General features: G+C 49.7%; 2 protein-coding genes and 1 long non-coding RNA gene across 5 annotated transcripts in view; 2 read left to right on the top strand and 1 right to left on the bottom strand.

The window, feature by feature from the left end:
- The window catches only part of LOC309537056, a 147894-nt gene extending 133264 nt beyond the window's left edge, over positions 1-14630 (top strand). The window contains exon 2 of the long non-coding RNA XR_014221799.1: positions 13998-14630. This is a non-coding gene — a long non-coding RNA (uncharacterized lncRNA). The remainder of the gene's footprint in view (positions 1-13997) is intronic.
- On the top strand, positions 1137-13213 carry BCKDHA (branched chain keto acid dehydrogenase E1 subunit alpha). The gene is made up of 9 exons (XM_082231231.1): positions 1137-1291; positions 5996-6175; positions 6340-6426; positions 7526-7634; positions 8225-8386; positions 8801-9007; positions 9942-10083; positions 10211-10382; positions 12069-13213. The coding sequence occupies exons 1-9, from the start codon at positions 1181-1183 to the stop codon at positions 12237-12239; spliced, it is 1341 nt and encodes a 446-aa protein (XP_082087357.1). The 5' UTR covers positions 1137-1180; the 3' UTR covers positions 12240-13213.
- B3GNT8 (UDP-GlcNAc:betaGal beta-1,3-N-acetylglucosaminyltransferase 8) overlaps positions 3203-22588 on the bottom strand; it is a 33626-nt gene continuing 14240 nt past the window's right edge. For 2 of the 3 annotated variants that reach the window (XM_082231227.1, XM_082231226.1), the window contains exon 2: positions 14092-19037. In XM_082231227.1, the coding sequence (XP_082087353.1) occupies positions 17810-19030 (1221 nt within the window). In that variant the 5' untranslated portion in view covers positions 19031-19037 and the 3' untranslated portion in view covers positions 14092-17809. Of the gene's footprint in view, positions 3370-14091; positions 19038-22588 lie in introns of those variants that run through there. The other variant, XR_014221728.1, reaches the window with a different exon arrangement.

The following is a 22588-nucleotide window of genomic DNA, read 5'->3' as shown; positions in this document are numbered from 1 at the left end:
CTCCTGGAAGTGACTCATGGGGAGGGGGAAAGGGGGAACCAGCCAGGTGACAGGACACTCAGGTTACCACCACAACTCCTCCCTCAACCCCTCCTTTCTGTAATGTATGCATGATGTTTCTGGGGGTGGGCTTGACCTAGAGGAGGGGAATTTCAAAAGTTTTTATAAGGTCTTGCACACCATCTTTCTGGGTCTTTCCTCTCTCCTGCAAGTGAGGGGAGCACCCTGTTGCAACAGTTCAATAAAGGCCAAGCCTACAGGCTGCTGTTTTGCTCCAAGTTATCCTGGTTGGTGTCTTTACTTTTTGTCCAAGGGAGCCCTCAGATTTTTCCGTTAACAGCGCCAAACCTCATCCTTGCCAAGAAAGGCCTATTGCCACAGTCCATTCCTGACTAGGTGACCCTCAGAATAATTTCCTCCACAGGTTTTGCTGCGAGGATAAAACGAGGTAGAAGAGACAGAGCAGGGTCCCAGAGGGAGGGAGAAAAAATCCAGAGGAGAGAAGGACTCATCCCTCGGGATGGTTAGGACAATGATTAATAATAAATAATAATATTTTTTTATTTATATCCTGCCCTTCCCAGTTCAGAAAACCGGGCTCAGGGCGGCTAACAACAAATTTAAAACACTTAATTGATGCAACAAAAAAAGCATAAGATATAGTATAAAACGTGAATAACAATAAATTCAGAATTCAAAAATCAATTTAGGGGCGAAATCCATCCAATAAACATTAGATGATTACTCATTACATTCATAACACCTCCTGTCTGAGGATCTGGGGTGGGCTGCGGCGTCCGGATTTTCCCGGACACGGAATAACGCCGGCGGGGGGGACGCCCGCTCGTCCGGCAAAACCCGGGCGCGTGGCATCCCCCCGCTGGGACACCTCAAAAACGGCATTTTAAAATTTTTTTTTTTGTTTTATTCCGTCTTGCCCAGCTCTACAACTTTTCTGTCAGGATATGGTTTGAAATACGTCAACACACACGGAAAAATCACGACCCATTCCTGGGCTCTATTCCCAGGGCCCCGTTACAGTATATTCCGGAGCGGGTTCGAGGGAGGAGCGAGGGCGGCGGCGGTGGCGTCTTTCCCGCCTCCCTCGACGGAGGAGGAGGAGGAGGAGGAGGCGAGGCCTAGTGCCCGGCGCCCGCCTCGCGCTTCCCAGCCGCCCAAAATGGCGGCGTCGGCGAGGCTCCCTTGCGCGGGGCTGCGCTCCCTGAGGCGCCTGCTGCTGGGACGCCCCTCGCACCCCGGGCGGCTGCCGGCGAGGGGGCTCCGCGCAGGAGTGAGTCTCCCCAGGCGGCCCCCCCTGCCCCCCTCCCGCAGCCACGACCCGGATATTTGGGCCCCATTTAAAGGGAGGGTTGGATAGACGTGGGGTTTCTCCCCCTCTCAGCGAGAAAGGAGGTCATCGTGCCCCACTTAGCCGTGGGGGTTTCTTTTGCTGGGGGGTCTCAAATAGGGGTGGAAGGAGAGGTGGGACCCCCTTCGCTGGGGGTCTTCCCCCTACCCTCCAGATCTCTTCCCGCCCCCCAACCCTAAAAAACCAAAACAAATCACAGGAACCCAAGTTTTTTAGGGTTTGGGAGGCAAAGGCTGGATGGGGGAGGGAGGGAATGTGGAAGTTGCACATCCCCACGTGCTACTTTGCACGTGTATGGGTGCAAACTTTGCGGGGGGGATGAGGAGGAGTGGAGCATTTTATATTGCGGGTCCATCTGTCCTTGTTGAAAATGCTGGGGGTCTAGAGGTGGGGTAATATCTCTTCCCCCTACCCTCCAGATCTCTTCCCGCCGCCCCCCCAACCCTAAAAAACCAAAACAAATCACAGGAACCCAAGTTTTTTTAGGGTTTGGGAGGCAAAGGCTGGATGGGGGGGGAGGGAATGTGGAAGTTGCACATCCCCACGTGCTACTTTGCACGTGTATGGGTGCAAACTTTGCGGGGGGGGGGCGTGAGGAGGAGTGGAGCATTTTGTATTGCGGGTCCATCTGTCCTTGTTGAAAATGCTATATCCGTCTTCTCAGAAATGGGTGTCCTGCAGGGATTTTTAACCAGCATATGGTTTCCTGAAATCATTGTTCGTGCTGGTCTGTTGGGGGTTGTTGTTATTGTTGTTGATCATGTATGTATGTATGTATTTGTTGTGTTCGTTATGTGAACTGCTTCTGAGTGAGCTCTGCCCAAATAATGACATGGGTCATTATAATAGTGCACATCGTTAAACTGCGGAACTCACTGCTGCTGCAGGAGGAAGTGACGGCCACCAGCCCAGATGGCTTTTTAATGGATTTGATTTGATTTTTTAAACATGGTTTTTATAACCCAGGTGGTTTTGTTAAAAAAAAGGATTGGGCAGATTTATGGAGGACTGGCTGTATCAATGGCTACTGGCCTTGATGGCTCTGCCAAGGTCAGGCACAGTAATCCTTCTGAATACCAGCAGCTGGAAACTGCTTGGAGGGGACGTTGGAGAGTTGCTCTTACGCCCGAATCCTGCTTGCGGCTTTGCCACAAGCATGTGGTTGGCCACTGTGGGAAGAGGATGCTGGATTTGATGGGCTGCTAGCCGGATCCAGAAGGGTCTTATTACATTCCTGCGGCTATTAATTTGGCTCACTCAAATGGGATGATGGCGGAGGGTGTGTGTATGTGTGTTGAGTTTGAGTTTCTACTGAAATGAGGCTGCATTTTAATGTTGTATTTTCATCTTGTTTTTAAGTTGCATTTTAATCAATTGTTTTTATACCTGGTGTTAGCCCCCCTGAGCCCGGTCTTGGCTTGGCAGGGCAGGATATAAATAAAAATTATTATTATTATTATTATTATTATTATTATTATTATTATTATTATTATTATCGTTCAGCAAAATCTAGAAGACCACAGCTTCCCTGCACCTTGTGAACTCGAGTTGTCTGTGACCTTGTGGCCAAACACAAACACATACAGTGGTACCTCGGGTTACATACGCTTCAGGTTACACACTCCACTAAGCCAGAAATAGTGCTTCAGGTTAAGAACTTTGCTTCAGGATAAGAACAGAAATCGGGCTCCGGTGGCGCGGCGGCAGCAGGAGGCCCCGTTAGCTAAAGTGGTGCTTCAGGTTAAGAAAAGTTTCAGGTTAAGTACAGACCTCTGGAACGAATTAAGTACTTAACCTGAGGTACCACTGTACACACTCATAATGCTAGCCAAAACTTCATACAACTGGCTGATTTGCAATGCTGTCTGCAAGGAGAGGTGGGCTTTCCTTCACCAGAGGCTTTTAAGCAGAGGTTGGATGGCCACCTGGGATGAATGGTTTACTTGAGATTCCTGCATTGCAGGGGGTTGGACTAGATGACCCACGGGGTCCCTTTCCAACTCTTAAATTAGGAGTACGCCCCATTGAATTCGGTAGGACTTACTTCCCCGGTGGGATTTAACTCCCAAGTAAACATGTGCAGAACAGATGAGGCTGTGAGAGGGAGTCGATTGCCTTGCGCCCTGATGGAAGGTGGGAGGCTTGTGTTAGAAATGCTGCAAATATCTATTTTCCAAAGCATTCAGCAGGGAACCAGTCTTTTAAAAGGCATCGTCACATGTGGTTGGCGTGTGTGTTTGTGGCAGGTCACCCTGTGTGTTTTCAGCACTTGGAAAACACTTTCTTTCTGAAAGGGAGGGAGAGAATCTGTTTCCCCTGCAACTTTCTCCTGCCTGATTGGGCCGCCTCAAGGGGCGTGTGTTTCTCTTTCTTTTGGGACCGCATCCAGTTTCCCTCACCCTTTCCCCAGTGTTGATTTACTGAAGTCAATTAGCTTTCTTGTCGCAGCTTTACAGGTCCCAGATCTGTGGAGATAATTTTCCTTCTCTCCCTGGCAGCAGCCAAGGACATGGTATTTGTTTAACAAACATGTCCGAATTTTCCTTCTCTCCCTGGCAGCAGCCAAGGACATGGTATTTGTTTAACAAACATGTCCGTCTTGGATTTAAAGGCTTATTCCACTGTTGTTTTCGACAGCTCATATAGCCTGAATAGGGAACCTGATCTGTCCAGATGTTGTTGAACCATACAGGGATGGCCTCTAAAGTGTGTAATCCAAGAGACACTTTCTCTGGTTCTTCCACCCAGTAATATGTTACAGGCCTAGATTTGCCTAATAATAATAATAATAATAAAATAATAATTTACTTGTACCCCGCCCATCTGGCTGGATTTCCCCAGCCACTCTGGGCAGCTTCCAACAAAGATTAAAAATACATTAAATTTCACACATTAAAAACTTCCCTGAACAGGGCTGCCGCCTTCTTCTAAATGTCAGGTAGTTGTTCTCTTTGACATCTGGTGGGAGGGTGTTCCACAGGGCGGGTGCCACCACTGAGAAGGCCCTCTGCCTGGTTCCCTGTAGCTTTGCTTCTTGCAATGAGGGAACTGCCAGAAGGCCCTCGGTGCTGGACTTCAGTGTCCAGGCAGAACGGTGGGGGTGGAGACATTTTGCATTTTGTTTTACCAAAAAAAAACCACAACCCTGTAGAAGCCAGGCCTCCCCCCCACCATTCTGTCACACTCTTTTCACCAAGAAATGAGAGCCAGTGTGGTGGGGGGAGGGGGTAGAGCAGGGGTCGGCAACCTAGTGGTAGCAGCCCATGAGGCTTGCCTAACCGGCCCATGGCGCCCCCTGCTGCCATGCCCGCTGCCTGCTCTTACTGGTGCGGCGCGGCACCGGGACCAACTTTTGGGTTGATGGCACCTGTCCGCATGGACACTCCTCCAACCCGGATGTGCGCCGGAAATAGCATGTGCACACGGATGCAGGACGGAGAAGCGCCCGTGTGCATGTGCACACACTATTTCCAGCGCACTTCCGGGTCGGAGGAGTGCCAGAAATAGCGTGTGCGCTCGCGCACAGGCGCTCCTCCGACCCGGAAGAGCACGCGTGTGCACACACTCCGGCCCGTCCTCCGATGGACGGAGCGTTGACCGGCCCATCCTCGGATAAGGTTGCCAATGTCTAGGGTAGAGTTTCAGACCAGGGTGCAAATCCCCACTCAGTTATGAAGCTCACTGGGTGACCTTGGGTCACTTAAAATCTCTCAGCATTTCCTACCTCACAGGGGTGTTGTGGAGATTGAATGAGGAGAGGGGGAGCCGTGTATGTCACCCTGAGCTACTTGGAGAAAAAGGTGTAATTGCAGTAAGGATGGGGATATCATGTTAGGGATGTGCTCAGTTCTTCAGCCTGGGGCAGGCAGCAGATTTAGCCCCTACTCCCACCGGATACCCTTACACTAAAACATTGCATCTGGGGACCGTGTTTTATTGCTGTGTTTCTATCCTATGAAGCCCAGCCTACAGAAGGGCTCCTGCAGCTGCTGACAGTGTTTCACACAGGGCTGTACTTTAGCTACCACACCTGACAGCCCCGTAGTTGCAGAGAGGCAGTCCACTGGGAGGGGAGGCACACTGCATGCGCAAGCACACCCTGGGATCTTGGCAGTACACGCCACCTCCTTTTACATCGCCAATGGGGATGCAAAGCGAAGTGGGTTAGAGGGTTGGTGGGACCACATTTTGAGAAGCCAAGGCACATCGCTCGCTGGGGGGAAATACCTATGTGGTTATAGCTTTGCAGAATGACAAGTGTAACTGAAATAAAATAGGTAGCTGTGTTCGTCTGATGCAGTAGAAATATATTTTAAAAAATTAAAAAAATCCAGTAGCACCTTAGAGACCAACTAAGTTTGTTCTTGGTATGAGCTTTCGTGCGCATTCACACTTCTTCAGTATCTGTGGGTATCTGAAGAAGTGTGCATGCACACGAAAGCTCATACGAAGAACAAACTTAGTTGGTCTCTAAAGTGCTACTGGATAATTTTTATTTATTTATTTATTTATTTATTTTCTACTGAAATCAAATACATAGCATTTCAGTTGCCTCGTCGCTGTATGGCATGATGCAACTCTGTTCACCTTTTCACAGGTGTGCTGTTCTCTCTTTATCCGTACCAGGTATGCCTTCAACAGCAGGAAGAGTTTACCTCTTTGGAGGAGAAGCCGCAATTCCCCGGCGCCTCGGCCGAGTTCGTAGACAAGCTGGAATTCATCCAGCCTAATGTCATTTCAGGGATTCCCATCTACCGAGTTATGGACCGACAGGGGCAGATCACCAACCCCAGCGAGGACCCTGAGGTAAGGTACAAGGGCCTTGTCAGATTGTCCAGTTCAGTGCACTGTGCAGTTCCGAAGAAAAAAAAAATCAAGAGGTTCTTGCAGGAGCCAAGGAATTTTGAAATACTTTCCTTCAGCCCTGTTCAAATATTTTTCATCCAGCGGCATTTCTCCCTCCATTGCAGCTTCCGCAAGAGCAGGTGCTGAAATTCTACAAGAGCATGACGCTTCTCAACACCATGGATCGGATTCTGTACGAGTCCCAGAGGCAGGTATGGCCACATTTCACACACACACACACGTGCTGTAAGATTCTGCCCCCCTCATTCAAAAAAGCAAATTGTCCTATTGAGAGGGTCACAGAAAGTATCTCCTGACTTGGGGATGTGGATGTAGCCTGGCCATCTCCAACCTGATGTTTTGGTTGGACTTCCATGACCCCTGAGCGCTGGCCCTGCTAGCTGGGGCTCATGGGAATTGTAGTCCAAAACACCTGGCTTACAGCAGGTTGGGGGAAGTTGATCTAATGTAGGACTGTCCGACAGGTCGATTGCGATCTACTGGTCATTCATGGGATGCCCCTTGTCGATCATGGTTGATTGTGCCTGTCAGGGAACTGACATCAGAGCTAGAGGCGGAGGGAAGGCTCTCAAATGATGCTGGAGAAGGGCCCAGCAGGGAGAGAGGCAGCTCCGCAGATGGGGAAGCAAATCAGCGCAACATATAGAGGGGCTGATGGGGGAATCGGTGAGAGGGCTCCAGGACTCTTCACCGGACACCAGCGGGGAGAGCACAGGTCCTCCGCTACCCACGCCCACCCTGCGCAGAAGACTTCCGCGCAGAGAGAGTAGGAGGAGACTAGGTGTCAGACAACTTTTATGTTGGAAAAGATTTAAGAAACGCCCACTGATGGATTCTGCTAGCGACTGAGGCAGCCACGAAGTGAAGGGCTGCCCAGACTGAAAGGTTTAGCAAGGCAACAAAGCCTGGAGAGGTGGCAACTTACGCACGAGCAACCCATACACATTACAGTGCCCCACCCCCCAAAAAAGCTCAACAACTCTGAGAAGATCACTGCCAGTTTTTTTTTTATTGTGGTTATAGATCGCAGTCTCTTGGAAGTTGGACAGCCCTGATCTAATGAATAGACAGGCACACAAAGCTGGGCCCAGAGGCCTTCACCTTCCTTAGAATCATCAAATTGTAGAGTTGGAAGGGACCATGTGAACCCTCTAGTCCAACCCCCTGCAGTGCCGGAATCTTGCCCAACATGGGGCTCGAACCCACAACCCAGAGAATAAGAGTCTTTTGCTCTCCTGACTGAGCTATCCCTTCCTCCTTCCATGACTAAGTTCAGTTTGTTTTCCTTAGGGTCGGATCTCCTTCTACATGACCAACTACGGGGAGGAAGGCACCCACGTGGGCAGCGCAGCGGCTCTTAGTGACACCGATCTGGTCTTTGGACAGTACCGTGAAGCAGGTATGGGCCAATTCACCCTCCCTCCTGCTAAAGTGTGGTGTGCTACTAGCTGCTCAGCCACTGGGTGGCAGCACATGACAGCTCAACACTGCAGCGCTCTTAACAGCATAAGGCATGTTTGCATCTTCAGCTCTCACCCCAGCAATACTTCTTCTTTCCCGTTATTCCATTTTTAAATCATTTGTTCCTATTTTCCCTTAGGATACACTGTCTCTTGGGCTGGTTAGTTCTGCACACCGTGTGACTGTTTATAAACAATTAAAGGAGCCAATTAGACAGGCACATGGTACCATATGCTTTAAAGGTTGATTGATCTGTTTTTATATTCCATAATAGCAGCCATTGCAATAGGTGTTCTTAATAGGCCTCCTTTTCTGCAGTGTAATCTTGAATTTATTTTATAGTAGGCTTTTGAACCTTGACTGAGATGGCTTCCCACCCCCAAATGTGTTCCTCTCATCCATCAAATGGAAGAAGCATTGCTCCTGAACTCTGTGCATCAACTAGTGCGCTGTTAATACCATTACTGGCTTCTCACTCTGATAAAAGGTGCTTCCGGTTAATCTCATGTTCCCTCTTGCTCCTCTTAGGTGTACTGATGCACAGAGGGTACCCTCTGGACCTGTTCATGGCACAGTGCTACGGCAATGCCAGCGACACTGGGAAAGGCCGTCAAATGCCCGTGCACTACGGCTGCAAAGATTTGCACTTTGTCACCATATCATCCCCGCTAGCTACGCAGATCCCACAAGGTGAGACGAAAATGGGTTAAAAAATTTCCAAAACGATAAAGGGTCTGGGAACTAGGCCTTATGAGGAACAGTTGAGGGAACTGGGTATGCTCAGGCTGAATCGGTGGTTTAGCTTGATCTGTGGTAGCTTCAAGTGCACATAGCATCTGATCCTCTTTCCCTCTGGCAGAGTCAGGAGGTGTGAGACACCCCAGGCTGGCAAATCTCCCTTTGGGGTCGTTGCCAAAGGGGTCTGGGAGCTGAGCGGGTCACGACGCTGCTTAGTATGGACAGATCCTCCGCTTTATTAATGACAAGGGTTCGTTACAACAAAGCAATCCTTTGTCTGAAGACACAGTCACAGTGAATGGCCTGTGCACCCATCTCTTTCCTTTCCCTGCTCTCATTCCCTCTCTTCCCCTCCCCATTTGACAGCTGTTGGCTCCGCCTACGCCATCAAGAGGGAGAACACCAACCGGATTGTCATCTGCTACTTTGGGGAGGGCGCGGCCAGTGAGGGCGATGCCCACGCAGGCTTCAACTTCGCCGCCACCCTGGAGTGCCCCATCATTTTCTTCTGCCGCAACAACGGTTATGCCATCTCCACCCCGACGTCTGAGCAGTACCGGGGCGACGGAATAGGTGAGGGGGGTCAGGCCAGGGTGGGGGTGGGGTGGAGAATACTCTGAGGCTACATGACCTTACCTTCCTGCCCCAGATTCTGGGTGAAGCAAGAATAACATAGAAAGTCCACTTTGGAAGGCTCTGCTGTGACCAGCCACTGCCGCATAACTAGCACAGAAATATATGTACCTTTTTTTCATCTTTATATTGGCATTGTTTCATCAACTGTCCCGAAAGCACCTGCTGCAACGTGAAGCGTGGCTTCCCAGAGTAGAGCGTATCATATTGGGAGTAAAAGTTAATTTTTGCAAATTTCCTCAGTTAGGGGTCTTAAAATCATGTGTTCGGGGTGTGAGGAATTCAAATCTGCTATTATTTTTGTGATCAGACAACATTTAGCTCTGTAAGTCTGCATTTGATGAAGATACATGTAAACTGCTTTCGGGAAACCCATGAATTTCAATATTAACTTCTGAAAATGTTGAGTAATGCTAAATAATAATAATGTATAACTGCAAGTTCTTGGCAATCATTTTTAATTATTTCTTTGTAGTTTTGCACACATATCACCTATACTAAGTAAAACTAAACTATATTTATTCAACCAAAATAGAGTGGTACCTCGGGTTACGTACTTAATTTGTTCCAGAGGTCCGTTCTTAACCTGAAACTGTTCTTAACCTGAAGCACCGCTTTCACTAATGGGGCCTCCTGGTGCCGCCGGAGCACAATTTCTGTTCTCATCCTGAAGCAAATTTCTTAACCCGAGGTAATATTTCTGGGTTAGCGGAGTCTGTAACCTGAAGCATATGTAACCCAAGGTACCACTGTATCTTTCGAATTCCCAAATCAATGGCATGACTTCTTAGCACCTCTCATTTTTGGAATTGGAAAGTTGAACAGTCCAACACTCCCTATTCCCAGAGCGCCCATCCTTTCTTTCTTCCCACAGCTGCACGTGGTCCCGGCTACGGCATCCAGTCTATCCGGGTGGATGGCAACGACGTCTTTGCCGTGTACAATGCCACCAGAGAGGCCCGTCGCCGGGCTGTTGCTGAGAACCAGCCCTTCCTGATTGAAGCCATGACCTACAGGTAGGTGTGGAGTGAGCGGGGAGAGTCAATGGGGCACAAGTCCCATAGCCTGAGAAGGAAGTGGCCTGATGTGGGGGGCGGGACCAAAGAACCCACCTGAATCATGAGCTGCCCGTTTCCCTCTCAGGATTGGGCACCACAGCACAAGTGACGACAGCTCCGCCTACCGCTCGGTGGACGAAGTCAACTATTGGGACAAGCAAGACCACCCTATCTCTCGTCTCCGTCACTACATGGTGGGCAGAGGCTGGTGGGATGAGGACCAGGAGAAGACGTGGCGGAAGAAATCCCGCAAAAGGGTGAGTGGCTTGGATGTATGGTGTCCACGTTACCCTCCTGAGAGCCAGTGTGGTGTAGTGATTAAGAGCGATGGACTCGTAATCTGGTGAACCGGGTTCGCGTCTCCGCTCCTCCACATGCAGCTGCTGGGTGACCTTGGGCCAGTCACACTTCTCTGAAGTCTCTCAGCCCCACTCACCTCACAGAGTGTTTGTTGTGGGGGAGGAAGGGAAAGGAGAATGTGAGCCGCTTTGAGACTCCTTAGGGCAGTGATAAAGCAGGATATCAAATCCAAACTCTTATTCTCCGTCTTGGCTGTGTTTCTGTGGGTGCCTGCTTGCGATAAATAGGCAAATGTACAGAACAATGCAAAATATGAGCAAAGGCCAACAATATTGAAGTCTCCTAGGAAGAACATAGGGAGCAGCCTTAATTCTGAGCCAGAACATTGCTCCCCCTAGCTTAGTGTCAATGCCCTACTCTTCAGGGGCCTCTTCATTATTTAGGGGGGTGCGCCTTCCATCTGCCCCGTACCCTGGGTGCAGGAGTACATACCCCTTTTGAAAAGGAGGAACACGCATGGTGACTTCCACAGGGTGTCAGGGACTGGCTAGACGAGGAGGAATGGTGGGAGGCTACAGCTGGGGAACCCCCCCCCCCCAGGGAAGCATCAGAGTGGGAAGGCTCCGAGCCAGGAGATTGGTGGTGGGGTGCAGAAGACAAGTCAGAGGAAGACGGGGGGGGGGCAGATGGGTTGGAGGCGGAGCAAGCAATAGGTTTAAGTGAGAGTGAGGCAGCTGAGGAGAAGGAGGAGGCTGAGGCTGCGACAGATTGCCAGCCCCCTGCCAGTTCCACTGTCTCCTCCTCCCGTCCTCTTCTGTTCCCAAGAACGAGAAGGGTGTTACCTGTAGCAGAGCAAAAAGCACAGAGAGCCCCACCTCAGAAGAGTTTGCGACTGTTGGGAAGGCAGCCAGCTGCAGAGGAGCCTTGGAAGGAAGTGGGAGGCTCAGATCCCCTGTGCCAGCCCAGTACACCTGAAGGAGCGTCTCCACCCCCATCATTCAGCCCAGACACCGAGGTCCAGCTCCAAGGGCCTTCTGGATGTTCCCTCACTGGGAGAAATGAGGTTACAGGGAACCAGGCAGAGGGCCTTCTCGGTAGTGGCACCCGCCCCGTGGAACGTCCTATCAGATGTCAAGGAAATAAACAACTACCTGACTTTTAGAAAATATCTGAAGGTAGCCCTGTTTAGGGAAGCTTTTAATGTTTGATGTTTTATCGTGTTTTTAATATTCTGTTTGGGAGCTGCCCAGAGTGGCTGGGGAAACCCAGTCAGATGGGTATAAATAAATTACTACTTCATCATCATCAGGTTAGTCCTGCCTGTGAAGTTCGCCGTTGTGTTTTGTCTCTCTGAATAAAGAATTGACTTTACTGCTCATCTCTGAGTTTCTGTGCTGAACTGCAGCCAAACCAGCCCTGACACAGAGAAATTCCAGTGCTCATCTGATCAGCTTTCTAAAATAGAACCACTTCTTTGTGATGAATAGAAGCATCCTGGCTGAGGTGGGACATAACCATGGGTGCTCCTTTTCAGAGAAGCCGGGCACCTCCCCCACCCTCCTTTTCTTCCGCACAGGATTGTAAAGCAAATTGCAGGTCCGGAACGGGGACTCCCATCTCTGCTTTCCTTTTGTATTCCTCAGGTGATGGAGGCCTTTGAGGAGGCGGAGCGCAAGTTGAAGCCCAGCCCTCAGTTCCTCTTCTCCGACGTCTACTGCGAGATGCCCTGGCACATCCAGAAGCAGCAGGAATCCCTGGAACGCCACCTCAAGCAATACGGCGAGCACTACCCGCTGGGCCAGTACGAGAAGTGAACCGCCTTCCCCTCGTCTCTCTGCCCTCCAGCACCTGGGATGTGCAGGAGATCTGGCTCAAACCAGCGTGCAGAGAGAGAGAGGTTTCGTGTTCTGGGCAGCCCCTTCCTTGTCACAGTGGCGATCGTGTGAAAAGGAAGGATCAGTTGCTAAGAGACTCCACACCGGGGGATCCCTTTTGTATACTTTGGGGTTGAGGGGCTGGCACCTGTAAGCTGTGTCACTGGGCCCCACCCAGGGGCTTCAAACTAGCTTGTGGTAGCAGCCCAGACTGTTACTTTGCCCCCGTTTTTAGAATCTGCTAGTTGCACAGAGCCTGTTCAAAGCACACGAAACATCCACGGCTCTCCTGCTGTGGATGTGAATTGCCTTAGATCTGCTGCTTCCCCGACTCTTCTCCTGCTCCCGGTACCCTTTCCCTCCACGATTCTGTCATTCAGCCAAATTGGGCATAAGCTAGCAGGCAGCACCTTGGTTTCCCCTGTGGGGGGCAAGCATTTTTGCCAAATGGATCCCTAATGCCATCGTAAATGTCTTCGGAACTGAATACCACTTTGGTGGAATCTGCCACTAGAATCTGCGCTGTCTAGAGTGGAAGGCCACAGCTGGTGTCCTGTCTGAGGAGTAAATCCAGACCTTCTTTGGATAGTGTCTTTTGGGTGATAAATGGCATTTTTAAGGGATGTGAACCTCAATCTGTCATCTTGAATTTTTTGAGGGTTTTTAGCAGCCGGGGAGAGCAATGCTGAAAGAAGTTCCGGCTGTCTTGCCTGGCCTTCTTTTCCTGAGCCCTTTCCCCGATCTAAACTGGCACCTGGAGGGGGGAGTTCTCTTGGTCTGTTACGCTTGAATCGGAAGTTCTTACCACTGAAAAGCAATGGTTCTATTTGGGCTGCTGGGAGTAACAAGTGTCTAGGCAAATGTATGTATGAACAAAGGGTCACATTGGGGAATTAATAAAACTTTCGTGGGCATTTGCCTCTGTGCAGTCTGCTTTTCAACCAGTGAGAATCTGCAGCCGGGGTGCCACATTCTTGACTGGGATAGTTATCAAAATGGGTGGAACCCGTTTGGCAGTCACTCGGGAAGGAAAGAATGGCACTTTGCACGTGCTCAGAGACACACTGCCTTCGCTTCACAGGAGTTAGGGCTTGCGCCCTAAATCGAAGCAGGCTGTGGATTCATGTTAGATGAATTCGTGTTAGAATGATTAAAACTGTGGAAGAGCAAAGTTAGCTGCTTCATCTCATCTCACCCTGCCTGCGATGAATATTCTGCAGTTGCACTACAGCGCCATAGGGTCGCTTCCAATGCCAGCCCTCCTCTGAGTAGACCTACTGAAGTTAATGGCCATGACCAATGCAGATTTATTAATTTCAGAGGCTCTTGTCTGAGTAGAACTTAGTTGGAAACAGGTATTAGGTACAGAATCCATCACCTTCAGCATCTTAGGGCACATTCCTTACAATTTTGTATTGGAGTACTTTCCTAGTTTACCTGTTACTTGTTTTTACCACCTGTCAGCCATCATGTGGAAGGACACTATAAAGGTTCCTTGGCCATCTGCTTTCCTGTCTACAACCCCGTTCTGTCCCTTTGATACCACTGTCGCCCTTCCATTTTTTGCCTCGGCTGCTTGCCCCAGCCGCAAGGCAGACTTTTGGGTTTATAAAACACAACACTGAAAACAGCTTGCCTCCCTGCTGCGCCATCATTTAGGAACCACTGCCTTGCTGCAAAATAATAGTTGGGCACTAGATTACTAGCCTGGCATTTCAAAAGCACTTGCGAATACTTTCCAAAGAGCAGCAACAAGTATAACTTCCAACCACGGCAGACACAAACCACATCATCAATACACAGCACCTGAGGCATATTTTATTATGATAGCTGTACATCATTGCAGAGTGGGAGAGATAGTCTTCCCCGCTCTTTAAATAGAGCTCATGGAAACATCTGAACCTTCCTCAAATTTCTGTGTAAGATGCAGCCAAAAGGCAGCCACTAATAGCCTGTGATTTAATAGAACACCTCTTTTTTGCCATTGGTGACGGTGGACACTTTTCCTTAAGGTGTATTTAAACACTAGGAGGCCAATAGCACAGACAAGTTTGCTGAGCTCCTTCGTTCACCCAGGTTCTCTGAGTGCCTTGGAGATCAAGCCACAGACCTTAGGGGGGAAATGCTTGCGGTGGGTAAACACGTCAGATAATACAGAACTCTTCAGCAGGATCCGCCCGGCCGGTACCCAGATCTGGCACTGGGGTGATGAAGGTTAGGAATGAGAGTCCAACCCAGACTCAGTACCACTCTTACCTGATCTTTATAAGCAGCCTGACAGGTGTGAACCAGGCAGAGGTTTCTGTACCACTTAAGTCATGGGGAGGCAAAGTAAGACCCAGGGGCTGGATCCGGCCTAATCGCCTTCTCAATCCGGTCCGCAGGCGGTCCGGGAATCAGCGTGTTTTTACATGAGTAGCATGTGTCCTTTTTATTTAAAATGCATCTCTGGGTAATTTGTGGGGCACAGGAATTCAATCATATATTTTTTTCAAAATATAGTCCGGCCCCCCCACAAGGTCTGAGGGACAGTGGACCGCCCCCCTGCTGAAAAGGTTTGCTGACCCCTGACTTAAGTCTTTCTGCAGAAAGTGTCATAAAAGCTGCACCTGCTTTTCAACGTGTCCAAGTACTTTTCTGCTAAAGTCCAGGACAAAAAGATGGCAGCCTTAGGATCCTGAGTGGTTGTGCATGTCTGCAGCCCTGCTTGCTTCAGCGGGAAGAAAATGTCATTCAAGTTGCATGTTGGGTTTTTAATATTTCTGATTAGCTGAGCCAGCTCTGGTACATGAGCTGTATAAGAATCCCACCGTGTGATCAAAGAGTTTGATTGAAAGCAAATTTGACAAGCATCTGAAATGTACTGATACGTACCCAAAGGCCACCTAGTCAAACCGACTTGCCATTGCATGAAATCTATCAGTGCGACATTCCTGGTAGGGCTGCAGACCTTCACACCAGAAAAATGTTTTTAGCAGGGGCTGATCCTCCAAATGTTTTTTAACCTGGGTGATCTGAGAGAGTCAGACTCGTTTGCCTTTCCAAATCTGAAAATTTATCATTCCCTACCACTGAGCTGTTGCAGTAGAATTGCTCCCTCCTTATTTTCACATCCCCCCTCTGCATGTTTAGGTTTGTTTCTTTCTAAAGGCAATGGCAGCTTGGATATTTGTTCCCCACGCACCAAGATGGCCTTAACGGATTGGAGGACTGGGCCAAAAATAACGAAATTAATTCCAATACGGACGAATGTAAAGTTCTGCACTTAAGGCAGGAAGAACCAGGTGAACAAATATAAGATGGTGGGGGACAGGGACACCTGGTTTACTAACAGTACGTGTAAAAAAGGATACTGGGGTATTAGTGGGACCACAAGTTTAACTTGAGTCAACAATGTGACACAGCAGCAAATAAATAAATAAAAATACTAATGCTATTCTAGGCTGCATCAACAACAGTCTAGTGTTTTGATCAAGGGATCTCATAGGACCACTGTATTCTGCCTTGGTCAGACCACCCCTGGGATACTGTGTCCAGTTCTGGGTGCCACAATTTAAGAAGGATATGGACAAGCTGGGACATGTGCAGAGGAGGGCGACCAAAATGATCAAGGGTTTGGAAACCAAGCCTTATGAAGAACAGATGAGGGAGCTGAGTATGTTTAGCCTAGATAGGAGGAGACTGAGAGGAGATATGAAAGCCACCTTCAAATATCTCAAGGGATGCCACACAGAAGGTGGAGCGAGCTTCTTTTCTCCTGCTCTGGAGGGTAAGACCTGAACCCATGGCTTCACACAGCTGTCCATGGAGGCGCAGGTCAATTCTGTGTCCAGGGCAGCTGTCTGCCAGCTCCATCTGGTATGCAGGCTGAGACCCTACCTGCCTGGGGACTGTCTCGCCAGAGTGGTGCATGCTCTGGTTATCTCCCGCTTGGACTACTGCAATGCACTCTACGTGGGGCTACCTTTGAAGGTGACCCGGAAACTGCAATTCAGAATGTGGCAGCTAGAGTGGTGACGGGGGGGGGGGTGGCGGCCAAGACCACATAACACCGGTCCTGAAAGGACCTACATTAGCTCCCAGTACGTTTCCGAGCACAATTCAAAGTGTTGGTGTTGACCTTTAAAGCCCTAAACAGCCTCGGTCCAGTATATCTGAAGGAGCGTCTCCACCCCCATCATTATGCCCGGACACTGAGGTCCAGCACCGAGGGCCTTCTGGCAGTTCCCTCACTACAAGAAGTGAGGTTACAGGGAACCAGGGAGAGGGCCTTCTTGGTAGTGGCACCCGCCCTATGGAACGCCCTCCCATTAGATGTCAAAGAGATAAACAACTACCTGACGTTTAGAAGACATCTGAACGCAGCCCTGTTCAGGGAAGTTTTTAATGTGTGACATTTTAATGTATTTTTAATCTTTGTTGGAAGCCACCCAGAGTGGGGAATCCCAGCCAGATAGGCGGGGTACAAATTATTATTATTATTATTATTATTATTATTATTATTATTATTATTAAAGTTACAAGAAAGGAGATTCCGACTAAACACCAGGAAGAACTCTCCTTTGGTCATACCCCCTGTCTCCAAGCCATGCCCTACTTTGGCCATTTTTCACACCCCAAACGGCTGTCCCAACAGTGCAACCGTCTCCCTTGGAAGATGGGGGACCCTCCTTCCTTGGAGACTTTTAAGCAGAAGTTGGATGGCCACCTGTCATGGATGCCTTCGTTGAGATTCCTGCATTGCAGGGGGGTTGGACTAGATGACCACAGGGGTCCCTTCCAACTCTCCCATGGTTCCACAAATGTCTCCTTGAATTCCGATCACACCTTTTGCTTGTCCAGGAGGAGGATAGGCGGTGTCTGTTGGTGTAGAAACCTGCCTCCTGTACAAAGGCCAAATTTACACCCATCGCTCCATCCACTTGTACCTCTGGCCACACCTACCGCCAGCATGCGGCCCCTCAGAAGATGGCACGGAAGAGAATGCGGACCTTTGGCAGTAAAGGGCCCCACTCCCACCCCCGGTCAAAGAGATGGAAGGTGGGCCTTGACTCGGCCAGACGTGTCCTCTGCCACTGTAATACCACCCTTTCCGAACCACTCCTCAGAAAAACGCCCCTCTGGTCCTCTGCTTTCTACCGGGCTGCCCGCTGCGCCACCGGCCAACCTCTCCCCTCTCCATGCTGCCACCCCAGAGCAGACCTAAAACAGAAACCTAAGGAGAGGCCTAGGGAAGAGGGTCTGGTGCCCCTCTGACCTAGTATTCGGTTTCTGGCCCCTGCCTCTAGGAAGCGCCCAAGCAGAATACGAAGGCAGTGGCGTGGCGCCGCCACTGGGAACTGCCCTTTCTCCGCACACAGACTTTTCAAGGAGGCCGTTCCCTCCCTCAACTGCACACCGGAGGTCCTCATGTCCAACAAAGACATAGAAGGCTGCGCCACATCTGCCTCCATCCGCCTTCAGCGCTCGGCAGGAAGCGTCTCGAACCCAATGTTCCTGACTCCCATCGTTCAGCAGCTGAGGTTCGGGTCTGTGATCTGCTTCCACAGCTGGAAGGTCTGTTGGGGGCTTCGGCGGTGGACCAGCAGCAGCCTGCTGTGAACGCAAGGATCGCTGCGGTCCTTTTCCGCGATGTCAAAGGTCAGGAAGCCCGGGTGCGCCTCGGGGAGGATGCCCAGGGCTTGGAAGCAAAGGCCTGTGTAAACGTCGTCGATGGGGTAGAATGCGATGTGTCGAGAGATAAGGTGGAGCCAGCGGGCTAGCGGCCCCGAGAAAATATACCCCCCGCCCCCCGCGTAGGACGGGTAAGGCCCCACGTAATACGACTCGGGGACGTAGTATTTGCTCCGGCGGACACGGAACGGCGAAGCGTTGGCCATCACTTGGCCCGTGTAGATCATCTTGTTGGCGTCTAGAGACCCCAGGTACTCCAAGACCTTGGGCGTGTTGATGAAGACGTCGTCATCCCCCTTGAGGATGTAGCGCACGTCCCGGCAGTACTCCGCGGTCCAGCTGAGGAAGAGGAAGTCCTTCAGGGTCAGGTTGAAGAAGGTGTCCTCAAAGTCCCACATCAAGATGTCGCCGTAGCTCCGGCTCTCGTACTCCACCAGATTCTGGAGCCGAGGCCCCAAGCGGCCCTGGGCTGTGCCCAGCAAGAAGACCGTGCGGACGGGCAACCCTCCCGGCTCGCCCTCGCGCCCCCACGTGTCCCGCACGGCCTGGCGGGCGGCAAAATTCCCCGGCAGAGATTTGATAGCCAAGAGCAGGAAAGTGCGGTTCTTGGTGCCGGAACACTTGCCCGCTTGGTTGATCAAGAGAGAGAAGTTCCGGCATTCGTCGTAGAGGAGGAAGTTCCTGTAAAGTTCTGGATAGGAGCTGAAGTCGCTGATTTTGGCCACCCGGCTTGCTGCCTCGGGCCCAGCGGAACAGTCGTTCCATGAAGTGTTCACCAGCCCGTCGTCCAAGTCCTGGAAGATCTGGTGCTGCTTCTCGTTCCAGTAGGCGTTCGTCCGTGGGATACTCTGGCGCAGCTGATGCAAGGAGGCGTTGAAGCGCTGCAGGGTGAAGGCCGGCAAGTCCTCCTTGGAGGGCTGGGCCGTGGTCGGGACGCCGTGCCCCCCGTGAGGGGTCGGGACCCTCTCAGCCTCCTCCACAGTCCACTCAATGTAGGCTTTGAGGGCCACCAGACTCAGCAAAGCAGTAGCCACGGTGATGCACCGCGAAGGTTTCATCTCCTTCCTGGAAAGCAAGAGCAGAGGGGAAAGTGAGGCTCGGAAGGGCTGAGGAACGGGGTGGAATATAAAAATCATTATTAATTATAATTAAAGATGGCAAACATTATCCCATTCATAGTACTCGCGCCATCTGTAAAACGTTTTTCTCTTTCCAAAATCCACCTCTTTGGGTTTAGCGTGCGCTCTCTCTCTCTCTATATATATATATAAAATAAAATAATTTATTATTTATACCCCGCCCAACTGGTTGGGTTTCCCCAGCCACTCTGGGCAGCTTCCAACACAGTATTAAAATACAGTAGTCTGTTAAACATTAAAAGCTTCCCTAAACAGGGCTGCCTTCAGATGTCATCTAAAAGTCTGGTAGTTGTTGTTCTCTTTGACATCTGATGGGAGGGCGTTCCACAGGGCGGGTGCCACTACCAAAAAGGCCCTCTGCCTGGTTCCATGTAGCTTTGCTTCTCGCAGTGAGGGAACCGCCAGAAGGCCATCGGCACTGGACCTCAGTGCCCGGGCAGAACAATGGGGGTGGAGACACTCCTTCAGGTATACTGGGCTGAGGCCGTTTACGGCTTTAAAGGCCAGCACCAACACTTTGAATTGTGCTCAGAAACATACTGGGAGCCAGTATAGGTCTTTCAAGACCGGTGTTATGTGGTCTCGGAGGCCACTCCCAGTCACCAGTCTAGCTGCCGCATTCTGCATTAGTTGTAGCTTCTGGGTCACTTTCAAAGGTAGCCCCACGAAGAGCACATTGCAGTAGTCCAAGTGGGAGATAACCAGAGCATGTACCACCCTGGTGAGACAGTCTGCGGGCAGGTAGGGTCTCATCCTGCGCACCAGATGGAGCTGATAAACAGCTGTCCTGGACACAGAACTGACCTGCGCCTCCATGGACAGCTGTGAGTCCAAAATGACTCCCAGGCTGCACAACTGGTCCTTCAGGGGCAGTGTTACCCTATTCAGGACCAGGGAGTCCTCCACACCTGCCCGCCTCCTGTCCCCCAAAAACAGTACTTCTGTCTTGTCAGGATTCATCCTCAATCTGTTGGCTGCCATCCATCCTCCAACCACCTCCAGACACTCACACAGTATATGTATTCTGTTTTACAATTTAGAATACTCATTTAAACATCCTTAAAGTATCAATGACTTCCCTTCTTCTCTTTCCACGGTTCATTTTGCACATCATAAATCCCTGCATATTTTACAAAAACTAAACCATTCCGTATTCCATTATTACATCCATCAAAACTCATCTACACTCTTGAATTTATCTTAATGCTGCCAGCGTTTTCAAGTGTACACAATTTCCCACCATATATTCAATAAACGTTTTCCAGTCTTCTCTAAATGTATGTTCTTTTTGTTCTATATGTTAAGTCTGCAAGCTGCGCATTTTCTGCCAGCTTAAGTTGCCATTCTTCTTTAGTTGAGACTTCGCTCATTTTCCATTCTGGGGCTAACAAAACACGGGCCACAGTAGTCGCACGGGATTTAGCACTCTTAATAGCTCGGTCGTTTTCTGCCAGGACAGCACAGAACGGTCTCTGTAATCCTCTAGTGCCAGCTTGCGATAGCGAGAATAAAATCGTACCACCGGCATAAATGTTTAGAGGCCAGCCCGGAATCTTAGGCATATGAAAGTTCTGATTATGCAAAACTATATCGCTGATATAAAAGTTAAAATGGAGCTACAATACGGGTTTGTAGCCAACTAAGGTCTACTCAAAGTAAACCCACTGGAATTAATAGGGTAAGTGACTTAAGGTCCCTGAATAACCATAGCTTAGATGTCCCAGGCCCTAAGGAAGTCAGACTATCCTCCACCAGGGCCAGGGCCTTTTCAGTGATGGCCCCTGACCTGGTAGAATGCTCTGTCCCATGAGACTAGGGCCCTACAGGATTTAACCTCCTTTCGCCGGGCATGTAAGACAGAGCTGTTCCGCCTGGCCTTTAATTTGAATTCAGCCTGATCTTTTATTTCCCTTCTCTTCCCTCCCCCCCCCCCCCTTTTATGAAGATTACCCACTCTGGGACCCCACAGCTAATTCTCTCCTGGCCTCCTCGCTGGCCCAATTAGGACTAATTCAGCCAGCTAGCCCTGGTGACTGACTAATGTTTACTGGATGGATTTCCCCCAAATTGATTTTTGAACTTTGAATTTTATTGTCATTCATGCTTTTCTACTGTATTTTATGTTGCTTCTATGTTGTATTACAATTATGTGTTTTAAATTTGTTTTTAGCCACCCTGAGCCCAGTTTTCTGAACAGGGAAGGGCAGGGTATAAATAAAAAATTATTATTATTATGCCCATTCATTCTAGCAGGTCTACTCTTGTAGCCTTATGAGGCTTTGCCCTCGGGTGGGAAAAATATTGCGCCTGGGAAAGGGAAGTGGTAGTCAACAGACACTCAAGGAATAGTTTCGGAGAAAAGGCTTTTTATTTCTACCATCCATGAACTGGTAGAAGGAGCAAGTGTGATAAGTCACAAAAAGCATGCACGAAGTTCACAGTCCTGTGCACAAGCATATATACCCCTTTCCAGTTCCCTCCCCCTTTCTCCTCCCTCAGGAGTCCTGCCCCATGTTGAGGTTCCTCTGAGCATGTACAGAAAGCTGTCTTGGGACTATTGTGGACAGGAAAGGGGGTGAGGGGGTTTTCAGAGTGTCCCCGTTGTTTCCTTCTTGTGCTTTGGCATGGTTCCCGGAGAGAAAGCAAGTTGCAATGTGGTTCTGAGAAAGGCCTGAGAAGACAATGGGCTCTGTTCTCTACCTTGTTGCAATCTTTTTAGTTACAGAAGAGAGGAATGTTTCTGAAGGTTCAGCTGCTGAGAAAATGATTTTGAAAAGCTTTGAGAAGCTTTGAGCCTGCTTTGGTGGGGGGTGACTTCGGGCCTAGGTGAGGTCACCTGTCCTCACCTTCCTTCACTCTGAGTAGGACTCGCACTGGCTACAAACCAGAGCCTTCTTGGGGTTCTTTAGATGTAGGAATCTCTTCTGCAGGGGTCAGCAAACTTTTCCAGCTGAGGGCCTGTCCACTGTGCCTCAGACCTTCTCAGGGGCCGGACTATATTTTGAAAATATAATGAATGAATTCCCAAGCCCCACAAATAACCCAGAGATGCGTTTTAAATAAAAGCACACATTCTACTCATGTAAAAACACGGTGATTCCCGGACCGTCTGCGGGCCGGATTGAGAAGGCGATTGGGCCAGATCCGGCCCCCAGGCCTTAGTTTGCCTACCCATGTGCAAGAGCCTGTTCGAACCTTCGGACGCATTTGTGTGTTGAAGCACACTACTTAAAAATTAAAGTCTCGAATCAATATTGGCGTTTAATAATTTATCCCAGGGATGACTTCTATTTATGGAAGCAAAAGCAGCAATTAAGTCAATAAAAGCTGTAAAATGCTGTGGTTTCCCATTACCAAATGGTTGAGCGAGAAGCAATTACCAAAGGAAATTCCCTTCCTTGAAACCTGCCTGGTCTACTACTACCGGTATACGATAATGACCCTCCAATCTTTGCAGGAGATACTTAGCAGACATTT

This window comes from Podarcis vaucheri (genome assembly GCF_965113315.1).
Source record: "Podarcis vaucheri genome assembly, chromosome: 7".
Taxonomy (NCBI): domain Eukaryota; kingdom Metazoa; phylum Chordata; class Lepidosauria; order Squamata; family Lacertidae; genus Podarcis; species Podarcis vaucheri.
This window is presented reverse-complemented; position numbering and strand designations above follow the sequence as displayed.

Coding starts and splice junctions, on each gene's coding strand:
- BCKDHA (XM_082231231.1), top strand. CDS start 1,181: ATGGCGGCGTCGGCGAGGCTCCCTTGCGCGGGGCTGCGCTCCCTGAGG. Junction 6,176..6,339: donor ACCCCAGCGAGGACCCTGAG/GTAAGGTACAAG, acceptor CCTCCATTGCAG/CTTCCGCAAGAGCAGGTGCT. Junction 10,084..10,210: donor ATTGAAGCCATGACCTACAG/GTAGGTGTGGAG, acceptor TTTCCCTCTCAG/GATTGGGCACCACAGCACAA.